The sequence below is a fragment of the Garra rufa genome, chromosome 12 (assembly GCF_049309525.1).
Source record: "Garra rufa chromosome 12, GarRuf1.0, whole genome shotgun sequence".
In the NCBI taxonomy this organism is placed as follows: Eukaryota; Metazoa; Chordata; class Actinopteri; order Cypriniformes; family Cyprinidae; genus Garra; species Garra rufa.
In genome coordinates, this window is record NC_133372.1 from 26,462,703 (window position 1) to 26,479,775 (window position 17,073).

At 35.2% G+C, this 17,073-nt stretch overlaps 1 protein-coding gene across 2 annotated transcripts in view; it reads left to right on the plus strand.

The window, feature by feature from the left end:
• Positions 1-17,073, plus strand: part of wwc3 (WWC family member 3) — a 56,937-nt gene that overhangs the window by 8,774 nt on the left and 31,090 nt on the right. For both annotated transcript variants that reach the window (XM_073851376.1, XM_073851377.1), the window contains exons 2-4: positions 12,070-12,179; positions 14,923-15,126; positions 16,655-16,731. In XM_073851376.1, coding sequence (XP_073707477.1) covers positions 12,070-12,179; positions 14,923-15,126; positions 16,655-16,731 — 391 coding nt within the window. The remainder of the gene's footprint in view (positions 1-12,069; positions 12,180-14,922; positions 15,127-16,654; positions 16,732-17,073) is intronic.

Sequence of the window (17,073 nt, forward strand, 5' to 3'; positions counted from 1 at the left end):
TCATGTTCCATGAAGCTATTTTGTGAATTGTCTACTGTAAATGTATCAAAACGTAATTTTTGATTAATATTAAAATTAATATTTGATTAATATTATTATTTGATAAATACTAAGAACTTGGACAACTTTAAAGGCGATTTTCCAAGTTTTTTTTTTTTTTTTTTGCATCCTCAGATTCCAGATTTTCAAATACTTGTATCTCGGTCAAATATTGTTCGATCCTAACAAACCATACATCAGTGGAAAGCTTATTTATTCAGCTGATGTATAAATCTCAATTCTCAGGGTAGCATATTATAAATAATAAATAATATTTGTTTATAACATACAACTTCCATATAACATAGTGGAATTGAGGCGACCATTTATAATAAGATCTTACTCTTATACATGTAATGATTATCACGGGAAAATATTCCTTACATATTTGCTTTTGTTTTTAGAAAATTATACATGGAAAGACAGCATTCAAGATGAAATTATTTCATTGATCACGCACGATTGTGCTGCTTAATATTTTTGACGAAACTGATGCACTTTTTCTTTGATTAATATTAATATTCAAAGTAAAAATAAAAGTGTTTTTTTTTTTTTTTTTTGGAAAAATTTCTCTCCCACTCATTTGTTTGCTTTTGATAAAAGCATCTACTAAATGGTTAAATGTAAGTGGAAAAAAAACTACTGAGCCCAAAAGGGTAAAAGCCATTTTATATTGTTTGATTTAGTTCAAATTTAGTTTAGTATCACAACGCCTGTTGTGTCACAATCACAAGCTGAACTTGCTGTCTGTTGTGTACTGTAGAAAATGTCCTGAACAAAGTATTTTGAACTGAGGGCATATAATCAGTAGTTTCAACCTTCTCTTTGATGCACCCCATGGCCACAAGTACTGTCACATTCAGAACTTTGAGAAACCAAACATCTGCTGATTCTGATACGCAATGGATTTTCACATGACCTATTGAATAGCTCAGTAACTCGGCTCTTTTGCGGCCTCTTTGACTTGTTTTCTGCCTGTTTTTACTGTTTTTAGAGAAGAGGAGTTTCCAGTTCTTCTGATATGCTTGGGTATATTTCAGCTCATCTCAGATGAATGTCTATTGGAACTTGTTTTCACACACATTGTGTACATCTGTCTTCTCATGGTTACTAATATAATTCCCCTTCTAAATTTCTTTCTATTAGCTTTCACTTTTTGTTTCAATATTTTTTTGTTTAAAGGGGGAATTCACCACTTGCAAGATGGGCTTTTAATGATACTTGGCTCTCCATGCAGTAACTTTTTTTTTTAATTGGTGCTACATGACTAGAGAAAACAGAGAAAAGGGATGTGGAGTTCCCTCTATGATACACTTTTGATTTTAGTGGCTTTCTTTTGTCGATCTGACTAAAGTGTGAGAATATTTTGAATGCCACAATATGAAAGTTCCATCTGTAGTTTTAACAGAAGCTGTAAAAACTGCTGACGGACTGTATATTTCTGCCCTCAGCCAGTTGTACACTGTCCGCCATTTTCTCAGCGCTTGAGCAGCTTTAATCAATGTCTCATAAGCAATGCAGGTGTTTTGTTGTTGGATGTAAAGGTTAACATAAGAGTCTTAATTTTCTTTTGACATTAGAGCCACTGAGGATGCAGTGGTTTAGTTTTGTTTTTGATGGTAATGTGCCACCGAATACGCAAAAAAAATGGAAGAGAGGTGGAGTGAGCAATAGCTTATTATCATTTAAAGCAGGGCTGCCAACTCTCACGCATTCAGCGTGAGACTCACGCAATTGACACTTTTCACACGCTCTCACGCCACACATCCATTTTCTCACGCAGTCAAAAGCACCCTCAGTTAAAACTGTAATAATAAGATATTTGCTAAACAGATTTGGTAAAGGCTCCAGGGCGTATTTGTTTTTGTGCTCTAGAAATCGCCAAAAGACAACGTGTTTTCGTAGCGCTGAGCAATGCAGCCAATCACAGACATATCTGTTGATCTTGAACACCTGTGATTGGCCATTGAGTTCTGAATTCACTCACCTCTAAACGCCAGTTTTTTTCTCTGGACATTTGCTAGTCCTCTCACTGTAAATAAGCAGACTTTTGCGATTTGCGATTAACTGAAATGACACGTTTTTAGTGATTATCAAGAAAGGGCTTTTGCGCACTCCTAGGCTACATATAATCCGTTTAGAATTTGAATAAAAGTTTTGTTTTCGTCCTGCTAGGAAGCAAGAAGCGAAGTTTTGGGAGTGATAAATCCCTCATGAATGAAGGACTCATTTTCGAATGGGAGAAAAATATAATTTCTCAGAACAGCAGAATAGATTAACAGAAAAATATTAGAATTTTCGTGTCAAAATATATATTTTAAATGCGATTGCAATTATTTATAAAAGTATAATGACTAAAGCTTGCAATTCTTTCACTGTACATTGCTATTCTTGTTGTGGTAAAAAGTTAATAGTCTTGCAGCATTGCAATAGTTATTTTACGTAATTTTATAATAAAAACAGTATGACTTTGAATAAAAAAAACTACTCATGCTACATGTGAGTAGCATCTTTGTTTGTATTGTGATTAAAATGCAGTGTTTAGTTCTAATTTACAATTTATTTATTTATGTATTTTTATTAAAAATGTTCAGTTTTTTGTAGTAGCAGTTTCATGTCCAGGAAAAAACATCTATGGCTGGTAAATTTTCTCCAATCACCAAAAAAATTTGTTTGTATCATGATTAAATTGGCAGATGTGGCAAAAAAGTTTTAGGCCCTGCTTGCAAGTGTACAAATTATGACAAAAGTATTGTAATTTCCCTACTGTAGAATAAGGTAAAATAACATACCTGTGAAATACTCATTTTCATTTATTTTGCAGAACTGTTTTCCAATGTTGTAAGAATAATAATATAAAAATAAAATTATTATTATCATTATATTATAATTTGTAAATATACCATAAATATACCAGTGGGAGAGTAATTTAGACTGAGACGCCATATCACAACTAAAAGAGGATTGATTCCCTTTTAAATGAATTTAACTCTAAAACGTACAAAATTTTCTTACGGGGAAGCATGCCCCCGGACCCCCCTACAGGGACTGCTGTGGGAATTCTCACTCCAAGCTGAACTCAAAAGTTGGCAGCCCTGTTTAAAGAGCCATGCACTAAAATGGGTCGCTGTGAACAAAGCTGTTTTTGACTGTTAAAAGGGTGTTGTTTTACATGACCATTGAGAAATTTTAACCAAAGTATTAGGGATGGGACGATAAGTCGTTGCAATGCGAATCGAGAAATGATTCAGCATCGATTCTGAGATTTTCCAAACACATCGCGCTTAGTTTGAACAGCAGATGGCACTACTTGTTTTAGAAACGGCTGTACTCTGCTTGTTTACAAATCCTTACACGCACTTGAACCTAAAATAACCATTCATACATTTCAAAAAAAGGTTAAAAATCGAATTACAAGGGTGATCACAGTAGGCATCATAAAAGCATTCTGAGCCGAGGTGAAATTACATGACTCAGCAGAATGCACAAGTGCTCTTCAACACTCTTCTTCATGAGCGTTTGAGTGTGTGGATAAAAACTAATTGATTCCAAAGACAAACGTGATGCATTCAGAAGATTTTAGAATCAATCCACGAATCGATTTATCGCCCCATCCCTACAAAGTATGTTCACGAAGACCCTAAAGAATCATACCAACTTGTTGAAAATGGGTGTCCGATGACGACTTCAAAATTCCAGATAGAACTTCCAAATTTTTCGTTTTTACTCATTCCTTACAATTGTGATGTGTGTAATATTGTTTGATGTTAAATACCTTTTCCATCCAAGCTGAAAGTCAAGACTTCTCTATAAACAAGCCATTTGTTTGTTGACCTCAAAGGACAAGTGTGCATTATAAGACTCAAGCTTGTGATCTTTGATGTTTCTAGTCACATCTTGGTGCTCTTTTAGTGTGTGAATAGGTTGTTTTAATCTGGGACTTGAGACATGTCTAGAAAACAAACTGGACATCCTCAGTCCACTTTGCACCTGCTATTAACATACGTTTAGTTTTGTATGTGGATCATTTTAAACATTTACGCATTAGGTGAAATGGTAGCTGAAACATAATCAACATTTACCAAGTTTTTAAATATTGCCGGATAATTCAAAATGCTTTTTGCCATTTCTTACATTTTCTTTATTTACAACCCTTCAGTATTAAAGGGATAGTTCACCCAAAAATGAAAATTAGCCCATGATTTACTCACCCTTTAGGCATCCTAGGTGTATATGACTTCCTTCTTTCAGATGAATCCAATCTGAATTATATTAAAAATTGTTCTGGCTCTCCCAGGCTTTATCATGGCAGTGGATGGGCGTTTCTCTTCATCAGTCCAAAACAAGTCCAATAAAGTGCATCCATAATAAAAAGTGTCTCCTGTAGCGAATCAATGTGTTTTTGTAAGAAAATTATCCATATTTAAAACGTAATAATCACTTTAATCTGTAGTCAAACACGGCAGCTGTTCCGGGCAGATTACATAGGATGTCAGCAGTGCGCATTGCGCATGTGCCGCTCAGAACTGATGAACACAGACGTGCAGCAGAGAAACTGAAACAAAACAACAGTCACACATTAGAAGTACAAAACAAGCATTTGTAAAGAAAAATGTCGGAGGATTTAGATATAATCCAAGATGAGACTGTTTTTCCTTTGCCACCTTTGCAAAAGTAAGGAAACTTTGCATCCTTTGCTCCTGTAAAGAAACATTGTAAAGGAACAGTGTAAGTCTGTTAGTGCAAGCTATATTAAAGTTATTATAATGTTTTTAAATATGGATATTTTTCTTACGAAAACGCATCGATTCACTACAGGAGACCTTTATTAACTCCCCGGAGCCATGTGAGGCACTTTTTTTTACATTTTTATTAAGGATGGATGCACTTTATTGGACTTGTTATGGAATCTTGAAGAGAAACACCCACCCACTGCCATTGGTGTGAGAGAGCCAGAACAGATTTTTAATATAACTCCGATTTGATTCTTCTAAAAGAAGATGGGCTAATTTTCATTTTGGGGTGAACTAACCCTTTAAGGATGGTAATATGTGTTAAAATGGAAGAAATGTTGAGAAACACTGTGTAATGTTAATAATACGAATATTAACATTGAAAAGTGCATTTAAATCTTCATTACATCTAATTTGCCCCAGACTGCCTTAAAAAGTGGCTTCAGTGACAATGTGTCTTGTATGCATTTACGCTTAGCTTTTAATGTGGTCAGATGCTCTCTGATCATGATCTGAACATCTGAAAATGCATATTAATTGCCAGGTGTAGGACCGTAGAGACTTGGGTTAAAGTGTTGTATAACTTGGGCCTGAAGCACCCTAGCAACCTAAAACACTCAACACTGCGTTTTGCACTGGCAAAAACCACTGCCATTTTTTTCAAACATAATTTTTGCAGTTCTGATTTGTGCTGCTAGGGCTGCAAAAATACGGACTTCATCTTAATTAGTCTTGAGAACCATGTCAAATGGTGACTCAGAACAAGCACAGATTATTTTAACAGATTAACAAACACAGATCTTCCTTAATGATCAGAGTTCACTGCATTTCCAGTCCTCTCAAACAATACTTCATAACCCCACTAACAAACCCATTCGTCTCCTTCTTTCAAAGCACCCGAGATAACAGCACTGCTTTCTGGGCTCTATTCCAGGGTTGACATAGTTGTTACAGTAAGGATTTGATGGGAGAATAAAGAGATTTTTGAAATTTGATGATATGATTGCCACAGTGCTTGCTTGTATCTTAGCTATATGTTTGTATTGGCTTGTGTTGGAACCATTATGATCAAACAGACCTTCAGTAATGTCTTGTGGATCTTTATTATTTTACTTGTTTTTTTTATATTCTTGATATCCTATAGATTTGAATTGTCAAAGAATTTCCGTAAAGCTGAAATTTTTATAGTCATTTAAATGACTAAATAGATTGTTTCTTAACGTACATATATATATAAAAAATTAAGACATACTGTGACATACTGAACTCTGAAGGCATTAAAAAAGTTTTTTGTGGCTTAATGGAATGTGTTGCATGAATGCCGTGTGTAGAGGGGTCCAAAAGCTGTTGGCAGACTAGTCTAGCATAACCGGACCTTTGACTAAATGGCACAAGGTCTGGTCCACATCTCAACTTTTTCTGGCCAAGAACTGCCCACGTTGACGGGGCATATATACAAGTTAGCGATTTTACCAGTTATGCTTTAATTAACACGCTGACAGCGTATTCATGTGGGTGTCTATGGCCGCTTGTGTCGTAACCCACAGTTTTTGGAGCATTTCAGAATGTTAGTATAAAAATCATGTCTTGACATTTCCGCCTCTCTTGTTGGTCTAAAGATTGCATTAAAATCGCAGGGATTGCATCACTGTGGTGACATCATTGGGATTTTGAGACCATTGCTAAGTAATTCCACCTCTTAGAGCTGAAAACTCTCAGTGCTAAATGCTAAACACTTTCTTTCACATTAAAACTTGTCTTTCTTGTCAAGTGCATGTCATAGTAGTGGACCATTGCCAACTTGTCATTCATTCATTCTTTTTACTTTTTTTTCTTGAAATGAAATCCAAAAAAATCATGAAGTGGTAATACAGATGTATTTATTTGGTTGTTGGTTTGTTTGTTTGTTTAAATACTTCAGTCCGGTTTGCAAGGCATAACCATAAGGATGCTAGCTGGGTTGTAATTGACAATTGAACAGATTCAATTTGGTGATAGTTGTTCATGAGTCCCTTGTTTGTCCTGAAGTTAAACAGAGCCCACTGTTCTTCAGAAAAATCCTTTAGGTCCCACAAAGTTTTTTGATTTTTCAGCATTTTTGTGTGTTTGAACCCTTTCCAACAATAACTGTATGATTTTAAGATCCATCTTTTCACACTGAGGACAACTGAGGGACTCATATGCAACTATTACAAAAGGTTCAAACGCTCACTTCAAACGCTTTAAAAGGAAACACAATGCATTAAGAGCTGGGGGGTGAAAACTTTTTGAATTTAAGGATCGGTAAATTTAACTTATTTTGTCTTCTTGGAAACATTTAAGTATCTTGTGTAGCTTCTGAAGGGCAGCACTACATGAAAAAATATGATATTTAGGCAAAATAAAATAAAATGTGCACATCCTCATTCCGTTCAAAAGTTTACACCCCTGGCTCTTAATTCATTGTGTTTCCATCTGAAGCTTCAGTGAAAGGGTTCAAATACACAGAAATGCTGAAAAAACAATTTATTTGTGGTACCTGAAGAATTTTTCTGAAGAACAGTGGCCAGTTTAACTGTTCAGGACAAACAAGAGACTCATGAACAACTATCACTAAACCAAAAAAAAAAAAACATAGCTGTGGATCGTTCAGGTAGCACCACAGTATTAAGAATCAAGTGTATGTAAACTTTTGAACGGGGTAATTTTTATAAAAATAACTATTTTCTCTTGTTGACTATATGTAAACGTCTTTTTATGTGAAATATATTTTTTCAGGTCAGTACTAAATCTAAAAAATAATTAACATTTTGCAGATTCTGCAGGTTTATGTAAACTTATGACTTCAACTGTATATGTATTTGAAGCACCCCTAAGATTTTAAGGTAATAAATGATGAATTAAGAAATACATTTGCATGGTCAAGGTTCTCTGAAGTTGGTTAATGGTCACATTATTTTTTTATTTTGAATGATGTTTATTTTAAAATGATTTAATGTATACTTTTTATGATTTATTTAATTATTAGTTTTTTTTATTAAACTCTCAAACCCCTGCAGTCTCTTTACAAAATCCCAATTTGGAAATGTTGGCATAGCATAATGTTTAATGCACTAATAATGTTGTTAAAGTGCCCCTATTATGCCTTTTCAAATATGATATTTCATGTAGTGTGTCATGTAGCTGTATGTGAACATAAACTATCTGCAAAGTTGTGACGCCGACAGTGCACTATAAATAAAGTTTTTGTCTATCAAAAAAAAGAGTCGGCTCACATTCGCCTAAACGAGTCGTCAGCAATTCGAATCTTTTTTCTGTAACGGCCACACGTCACGAGCTACACATTTGCGTAATGTCCGCCCACATTCAATTTCGCGAACAACTTGCCCGCCCACAAACAGTAGGCCTACCATTTTCACGTGGATTACATCATGTCAAGAAGACGCCCTGCGCTGTGACAGCCTGTGAGAGTGAATTTGTTTTATATGCCCTTCCGAAAGATGAAACTATCAGTGGTTAACATTAATTTTTTCAACACCTCAGCAGTCCAATGCCAATCTTGTGTTGTGTTCGCGTCATTTTACTGATGACTGCTTTTCTAATCTTGGGGAGTAACGTTACAACGCGAGATTCACCAAACGCTTGGTTTTAAAAAAATGGATCAGTGCCCAGTTTATTTGGACCGGCTTGCTCCTCTGAACTTCTACCTGTAAGTATGATTAATAATTGTATTTTCTAGCGATCGTTCAAAATACGTCTTTGTGTACGTTATGGTGTGTAACAACCCAGCACATGTCTTGGTAACCGGCTAACTTGCGTTTCTGTAGTTCTGTTGTTCAGCTGTGAGTGCAATGTAGTCTAAAAAGTCTTGTGATTGATGCAGCTTGACTGTCTGTCTGCCTTATTAGTTTAAGTAATGATAATGATAAACGATGGCTTAACACAGTGTTATGGATTGTACAGTGTTGAAGTTCACAACGTAGAGGTGTGCCCGGTTCGCTTACAAAAGCAAATTGCAAACACTTTCCACAGTTAACATATGACACCCACTGAGAAACGTCCTGCTCCGGTCGTGCTTGCAAAACAGTTTCTTGTCGATGTGACACTTCAACCATTTCATCGTCAGACTCCGGCTCGAATTGATAGGGTAAAATCGAGGCTATCTTTTCTATGCATTAACAGGTCTCCGCAGCTGTCATTCAGTTATGCCAATGGGCGTTTCGTTTTGCGCTGTAGCGGTAGACCAATCCAAAAGGACTGCACCATCTGACCAATCACAGCAGTGAGGGCTCACGGAAAGGAGGGGTTTAGAGAGACTGATTCTTCGAACTGCTTCAAACGAGTCGTTTACGAATCATTTAGAAACGGGGTAAAAATAAATCTAATTTTGGAGAAAACTAAAGTGTTTTTTGAACTTGCATACATGTAAACCTGTTTTAAGAGACTATTACAACAATATTAACTACCTTTAAAATGGCATAATAGGGGCACTTTAATAACAACCAATAACAAACTCATTTTCTTTGCGTTTTAATATCAATATGGTACAAGGTTATCGTATTTAAATCTATGTGATAAATGAGTTGGGTCAAAAGTAATCTAAAAGTAATCCAAAAGTAGTCTGATTTAAATTACCTAAATGTGTAATGTAATAGATGTAATTTGGAATCAGTAACTGACTACAATTTGTAAGTAATCTACCCAGCTCTGAATGCTACTTATGTGCTAAACTGCCATAAAATTGAGGAAAGCTGTTAACGTCACTAATTGTGGTGGTGTGTCAAAAATGTGTTAATGATGGTAATTCCAAGGGGTCATGGAATCTTAACATTCCTCATCGGTCCCCTCCTCTCATATTTCACATGCCTCCACGGCATACAGATTTTATGTAAGTCCACACGGCCAACCTGTAATATATCTCAAAATTCTCAAAATGTTTTGAAAGTGAACCACATTTAGTTGATTAAGTGTTTTGATTTTCAGTAACTGAGGCCATTTTTGTGAGGCTCTTTCCCGGAAATGAACAACGTCAGAATATTCAGAAAAGTTTGACAGTTATTAATTTGGATATATTTTAAAAGATTTTTGGATTTAAGAGCTTATTTTACTAACTGTTTGCAGATTCCACAGCTTCCCTGGAATTCTTTTCATAACCCTGCTGTTATCTGACACAGACGAAGAGAAGGGTCAACGCACACTGACAGTCCTACCGCGCACCTCAGGGCAAACAGGGGTTAAGTGTTTAGCTCAAGGGCACAGTGACAGGGATTTAAACCTGGAATCCTCCTGTGCTTTAAAGCTCTTCCCAACATGCCACCAACCAGTGAGGAAAAATGTGATGGAAAAAAACAGTAAAGGTCTTTGATTGAAAACCGATGCAACTCTAACAGCACAAGAAGAAAGTTCAAATCCTCTAAGAAATGTTTAGATACGCAAGGTATTGTTCATCTCAACTAAATTCAACCTGATCATGTTACCCCACCAATCAGAAAGTACCATGGTACTACTATGGTTTATGTCAATGGTATTTTATTTAAATACCCTTTAGTACTTCAATTCATTTTTTTTCTCTCTTTTCAAAATAATTTTTTTTTACATTTACATTCCGTTAAGCTTTGTTTTAGTGTTTAAATTTAAGTGATCAAAAAGCATGTGTAATTAATGGAAACCATTAAACGTAAACTTTTAATAAATTATTATATTGTATAACAAAAATTACACTACCAGTCAAAAGTTTTTGAACAGTATATTTGTAATGTTTTAAACAAAAAGTAGCAGTAATATTGTGAAATATTTTTGCTATTAAAAATAACTGCTTTCTATCTTAATATATATTTTGAGATGTAATTTATTCCTGTGATCAAATCTAAATTTTCAGCATCGTTACTCCAGGCTTCAGTGTCACATGAGCCTACAGAAATCATTCTAATATGCTGAATTGCTGTTCAATAAACACTTTTTATTATCAATATTTAAAACCGTTTTTTCAGGATTCTTTGAATAGAAAGATCCACAGATCAGCATTTATCTGAAATAAAAAGGTTTTGTAGCATTACACACTATACCAGTCAAAAGCTTGGAGTCTTTATTTTGATTTTTTGGAAAAGAAATTATAGCAAGGATGCTTATAATGTTACAAAAGATTTATATTTCAGATAAATGCATGTCTTCTGATCTTTGTATTCATCAAAGAAACCTGAAAAAATTCTACTCAGCTGTTTTTAACATAATAATAATAATAATAATAATAAAGGTTTTTTGTGGAGCAAATCAGAATATTAGAATGATTACTGAGTGATCATGTGATTGGAGTAATGATGCTAAAAATTCAGCTTTTAAAATCTGGAATAAAGTGCATTTTATAATATAATTAAATAGAAAACCTTTTTTTAAGTAAAAATATTTAAAAATTGTACTGTTTTTGCTGTATTTTGGATCAAATAAATGCAGGCTTCTTTAAAAAAAAACATCAAAAATCTTACTGTCCAAAAACCTTTGACCCATAGTGGCCTTATGAAATCAGTTTTATTTTTCTCAAGTTCAGAGTTTTCTTATTTAATAATTTTTTTTTTTTTTTTTTTTTTTTACAGTGATAGGGTCATATGATTTCTTTTTTATTTTTATTAGATTTTTTCTGGATATATGACTTAATACAAAGCGAACACAAGAACACAACCTACAGTATACACCCAAAACCAGCCTAATTTTTCAGTGCCAATATTTTCAACATCGCCAGTTCAAAGGAATACAGAGCTAGTGATTATTTCAATGAGATGTTTGAAGAGTGTGATTTGTTTCAGAGCTTTACATTGATGTGGTTCATTATAAGTGTGAAAAGTGATTTGTGCAGTATCCAGTGTCCTGGTTGTGATTGTGGGCCGTAGGGCAGGCCTGCTTTCTGCTGTGTGGAATGTGTTTATGGGCCGTCTCTTCCTGCAATGCCTATATTACACACATTTTTGACCTGGGGTGAGGAGATCAGTAGCTGTTGACTGACTGAACACACATTCATTAGCGATCTCAAGGAATGCTCCAGATTCTTCAAATGTCCGGACGGCTTTGTTTGGCCCGATGCGAGTCTTTCTACAAAATAGGTTTTTTTTGTACACATGCTTTTAGAAAGCCAGAAATACATGAGGCATATCATGCAGTGTTGTGAAAAGTAGCAAAAACATCTTAGTTGTTATGATGCCTCAGCTCTGTTGTGTTGAGTTGAATGTGTTGTTTTTTTGTCACTGGCGTATTGTCCAAAATATTCCTTTACAGCAGAGAATTTAGGTGTTTTCAACTCGTATTCGTTCTCTCTGTATTCCTGTAGGATTACCAAGCCCCTGACCTTTGCTGACTGTGTGGGGGATGAGCTTCCTCTGGGCTGGGAGGTGGTGTATGATCAGCAGGTGGGCGTCTACTACATCGACCACATCAATAGTAAGTTCAGCTTTCTGGTTTTGTTTTTAAATGTCATATTATATGCATCTGGCCCATTTTGTCAGTTCTGTTGAACTACAACTGTCAATAAGTTGAATTAATTCAATAATATGCTGATTAATTCAATGATTAGCAAATAATCACCTAAAACAATATTTGAAGCAGAAGTTGATTTAAAAACATTAAAAAGCAGAATTTGCCTTTTCAGTATTTGGGGACTTAAAGTGGATAAGTAAATGGAAAATTTGTCATGTATTTATTTATATGAAAATATTTTATCAAAAAATAATAGTTAATAAAAATAAGAAGAATTAATAAATCTGTCTGTTATTATATCTTCTCTGTATTGCTTTTTTTGTCTTTCTAGTGTTGTCTGTCAATTTGTCTGTTGTTTTGTCTGTCTATCGTTCTGTCTATCTATTGTTTTGTATGTCTGTCGTTTTGTCTATTGTTTTATCTGTCTTATCATTTTGTCTGTTGTTGTGTCTGTCTATGCGTTCTCTTTCATTCTGTTTGTCGTTCTGTCAGTCAATTTGTATGTCTGTCTATTGTTCGATATTTCATTCTGTATGTCTGTCATTCTGTCTTTCGTTCTGTCAGTCATTCTGTATGTTTGTCTATTGTTCTGTCTTTCAGTCTGTATGTCTGATTATTGTTCTTCCTGTCGTTCTGTATGTCTACCATCCTGTCTTTCAATCTGTATGTCTGTCTGTCATTCTGTCTATCTTTCTGTCAATCATTCCGTTTGTCTGTCTATTATTTTGGCTTTCAGTCTGTATGTCTGATTATTGTTCTTACTGTCGATCTGTCTGTCTGTCTGTCGTTTGTCAGTCATTTTGTGTCTGTCTATTCTTCTTTCTTTCATTCTGTACGTCTGATTATTGTTCTGTCTGTTGTTTCATTCTGTCTATTGATTTGTATGTTTGTTGTTCTGTATGTTGTTCTGTATGTCTGTCGTTCTGTCAGTCATTTTGTATGTCTGTCTATTGTTCTGTCTTTTGTTGTGGATGTCTGATTATTGTTCTCTGTCGTTCTGTATATCTCATTCTGTCTATTGAAATGTGAAATTTTGTATGTCTGTCTATCCTTCTGTGTGTCTGTCTATCATTCTGTCTATCCATTGTTCTGTCTTTCATTCTTTATGTCTGATTATTGTTCTCTCTGTCGCTCTGTATGTCTGTCTATTCTTTCTGTCTATCGTTCTGTCTATCGATCTGTGTATGTCTATTGTTCTGTCTCTCAGTCATTCTGTTGTTTTGTTTCATTCTGTTTGTCCTTCTGTATGTTTATCATTCTGTCAGTCATTTATATGTCTGTTTATTGTTCTGTCTTTCATTTTGTATGTCTTTCATTCTGTCGTTCTGTCTTTTGTATGTCTGGCATTCTGTCTATCGTTCTGTCAGTTATTCTGTATGTCTGTGTAATGTTCTGTCTGTCATTCTGGTCTTTCTGTCTATTGTTCTGTCTTTTGTTCTGCCTTTCATTCTGATTGTCTGTCTATCATTCTGTCAGTTGTTCTGTATGTCTGTTAGTCGTTCTGTTTATTGTTCTGTCTGTCTGTATTTCAGATAAATGCATTTCTTCTGAACTTTGTATTCATCAGAGAAACCTTGATGAATACATTGCTATTACATCTATTGCTCTGTCTGTCATTCTGGTCTTTCTGTCTATTGTTCTGTCTTTTGTTCTGCCTTTCATTCTGAATGTCTGTCTATCGTTCTGTCAGTCGTTCTGTTTATTGTTCTGTCTGTCACTCTGTCTTTCATTCTGTTTGTTCTGTATGTCTTTCATTCTGTATGTCTCTGTCATTCTATCATTCTGTCTTTTGTTCTGTCTTTCATTCTGAATGTTTGTCTATCGTTGTCAGTTGTTCTGAATGTCTGTCTATCATTCTGTCAATTGTTCTGTATTTCTGTCTGTCGTTTGGTCTTTTGTTCTGTTTGTCGTTCTGTATGTCTAGAATTCTTTTTTTCGTTCTGTATGTCTGTCATTCTGTCTATTGTTCTGTTTATTGTTCTGTCTTTCATTCTGTTTGTCGTTCTGTATGTCTGTCAATCATTCTGTCTTTCATTCTGTATGTCTATTGCTCTGTCTGTCATTCTGTGTCTGTCTATTGCTCTGTCTGTCGTTCTGTGTCTGTCTATTGCTCTGTCTGTCATTCTGTATGTCTATTGCTCTGTCTGTCATTCTGTGTCTGTCTATTGCTCTGTCTGTCATTCTGTGTCTGTCTATTGCTCTGTCTGTCATTCTGTGTCTGTCTATTGCTCTGTCTGTCATTCTGTGTATGTCTATTGCTCTGTCTGTCATTCTGTATTTCTGTCTATTGCTCTGTCTGTCATTCTGTGTCTGTCTATTGCTCTGTCTGTCATTCTGTGTCTGTCTATTGCTCTGTCTGTCATTCTGTATTTCTGTCTATTGCTCTGTTGTTCAGTATGTCTGTTCATTCTGTCTATGTTTCTGTATATCTGTCTACTGCTCTGTCTGTTGTTCAGTATGTCTGTTCGTTCTGTCTATTGTTCTGTATGTCTGTTGTTGTCTGTCATTCTGTATGTCTATCATTCTATCTATTGATCTGCATGTCTGTCTTTTTTCTGTCTGTTGTTCTGTCTGGATTTGGTTGATTTATCTGCAATAAGTTACTATATTTGGTAAAATAAGAAAGTTCTTCATGGTTATCGAATACTTTTTTTTTTGCGCTCATGGGTGATAGCTTTAACACTGTGGCGTGATGTTTGTCTCCCAGAGACGACCCAGATAGAGAATCCTCGCACACAATGGCGTCAGGAGCAGGAGCGCATGTTAAAGGAGTACCTGGTGGTGGCACAGGAGGCTCTCAATGCCAAGAAAGAGATGTATCAGATCAAACAGCAAAGACTGGAGCTGGCACAGCAAGAGATGCAACTCTTCAACCAGCTCACTCAGGATGACAACCGTTCCATCACCAGCTGTGAGACACGTATCACATCTCACTTTAATCACACTGCTGCTCACATCACACACATTGCTGATTCAGCCATCTAACATTGCGCCAGCCTATTAGTCATATTGTGTGAGGTTTCAATGAAGTCATTCTTACTCCAGACTTTAGTTCAGTGTCACTCATTGGCTGCAATCTGTTCCTTTCCTCACTCGTACTTCCATGGCCTCCTCCCTTCCTCCTCTAGTCCAGCTCACCCCTCCTTTTCCCTTCACCTTCCCCTCCCTTTCCTGTCACCATTCATCAGTTGTGCTCTTACAGTACTTCCTGTTTCTCACTAAAACATTTCTACCCATTTATTCATACCCATCACTTACAGTCAAATGTACATGGTTTTGATTTGCCTAACAAATTATTATTATTAACAGTATAGCCTTTAACATTATTAATGTTAAAGAGATACTTCACCTAAAAATGTAAATTCTGTCATTCATTAATTTTTACGTTATTCCAAATCAGTTTCTTTCTTCTGCCAAACACAAAAGACAATATTTTTGAAGAACATGAGTAACCAAACAGTTGGTTTGCCAGTTTGGTTACACTAGGATGAGTAAATGATGACAGAATTTTCATTTTCTGGGTAAAATAAAAATAGAAAAAAAATATGCCAAACTGCTTAATTATTTCTTTTTTACTTTGTGCTCCCCATAAAACATTAGAATACATTTTCATTCATAAGATCAATTAATTATGTATCATTTTTCAGATTTTTCTGTTTTTATTTATTAATAATTTTGTGTTTGTGTCAGATCTACTATATCAGATGATACTGAAAGACCAATATAACATAATTATATGTGACCCTGGACCACAAAACCAGTCTTAAGTCGCTGGGGTATATTTGTAGCAATAGCCAAAAATACATATACATATATAAATACAATAGTATGGGTCAAAATTATTGATTTTTCTTTTATGCCAAAAATCATTAGGAAATTAAGTAAAGATCATGTTCCATGAAGATTTTTTGTAAAATTCCTACTGTAAATTTATCAAAATGTAATTTTTGATTAGCAATATGCATTGTTAAGAACTTAATTTGGACAACTTTAAAGGTGATTTTCTCAGTATTTCGATTTTTTTGCACCCTCAGATTCCAGATTTTCAAATAGATGTATCTCGGCCAAATATTGTCATATCCTAACAAACCATACATCAATAGAAAGCTTATTTATTGATCTTTCATAGTATGTATACATCTCAGTTTTGTAAAATTTAACCTTATGACTGGTTTTGTGGTCCAGGGTCACATATATACGTATGTACGTATATACGTATATGGGTATGTCCAAAAAAACTAATACACTAATAAAACATGGTATAACCAAGGTACTACTTGGCACATGTACTGATTTCTTAGCTTGAGATTTGAATAGTTCTGACTGGTTTGAATTATATGACTCTTATATGCATAATACCATGTACAATGTACAGTCACTGGCACCACATGAGCATAATGTGATTATGACTTTTTGACTCATTTTTCTCTCTTTCATAGCTCACTCTGGTTCCTCTTCAAATGCAAAATATGACCCTGACCAAATCAAAGCGGAAATCGCCTGTAGGCGTGAGCGGGTAGGTCATTATCCTCAGAGAACAATGCCTCATACGTCAGGTCCAAAGGGGGAGACCGGGGCCCCTCATACGCTGTGTTGATTGTGTGTTTGTATGTGTGTGTTAAAGGGGAGGTGGGTACCTTTAGGAAGAAGAGGCCTAGGTTTGGGTTCACTCCAGTGTTTCTCTAGGGCAGAGCTTGTTAGGTCTGTATGAATTAGTGTTACAGTACTACAGGAAAAGTCATTGTGTCAGAAAGCTGGCATGTGGATGATAAATACTACTTCTAACTAAATCTGTCGTAGTAAAGGAATAGTTCACTCAGAGATAATCATTCAAAAGTAGTTTTTTCAAGTCTCGTTC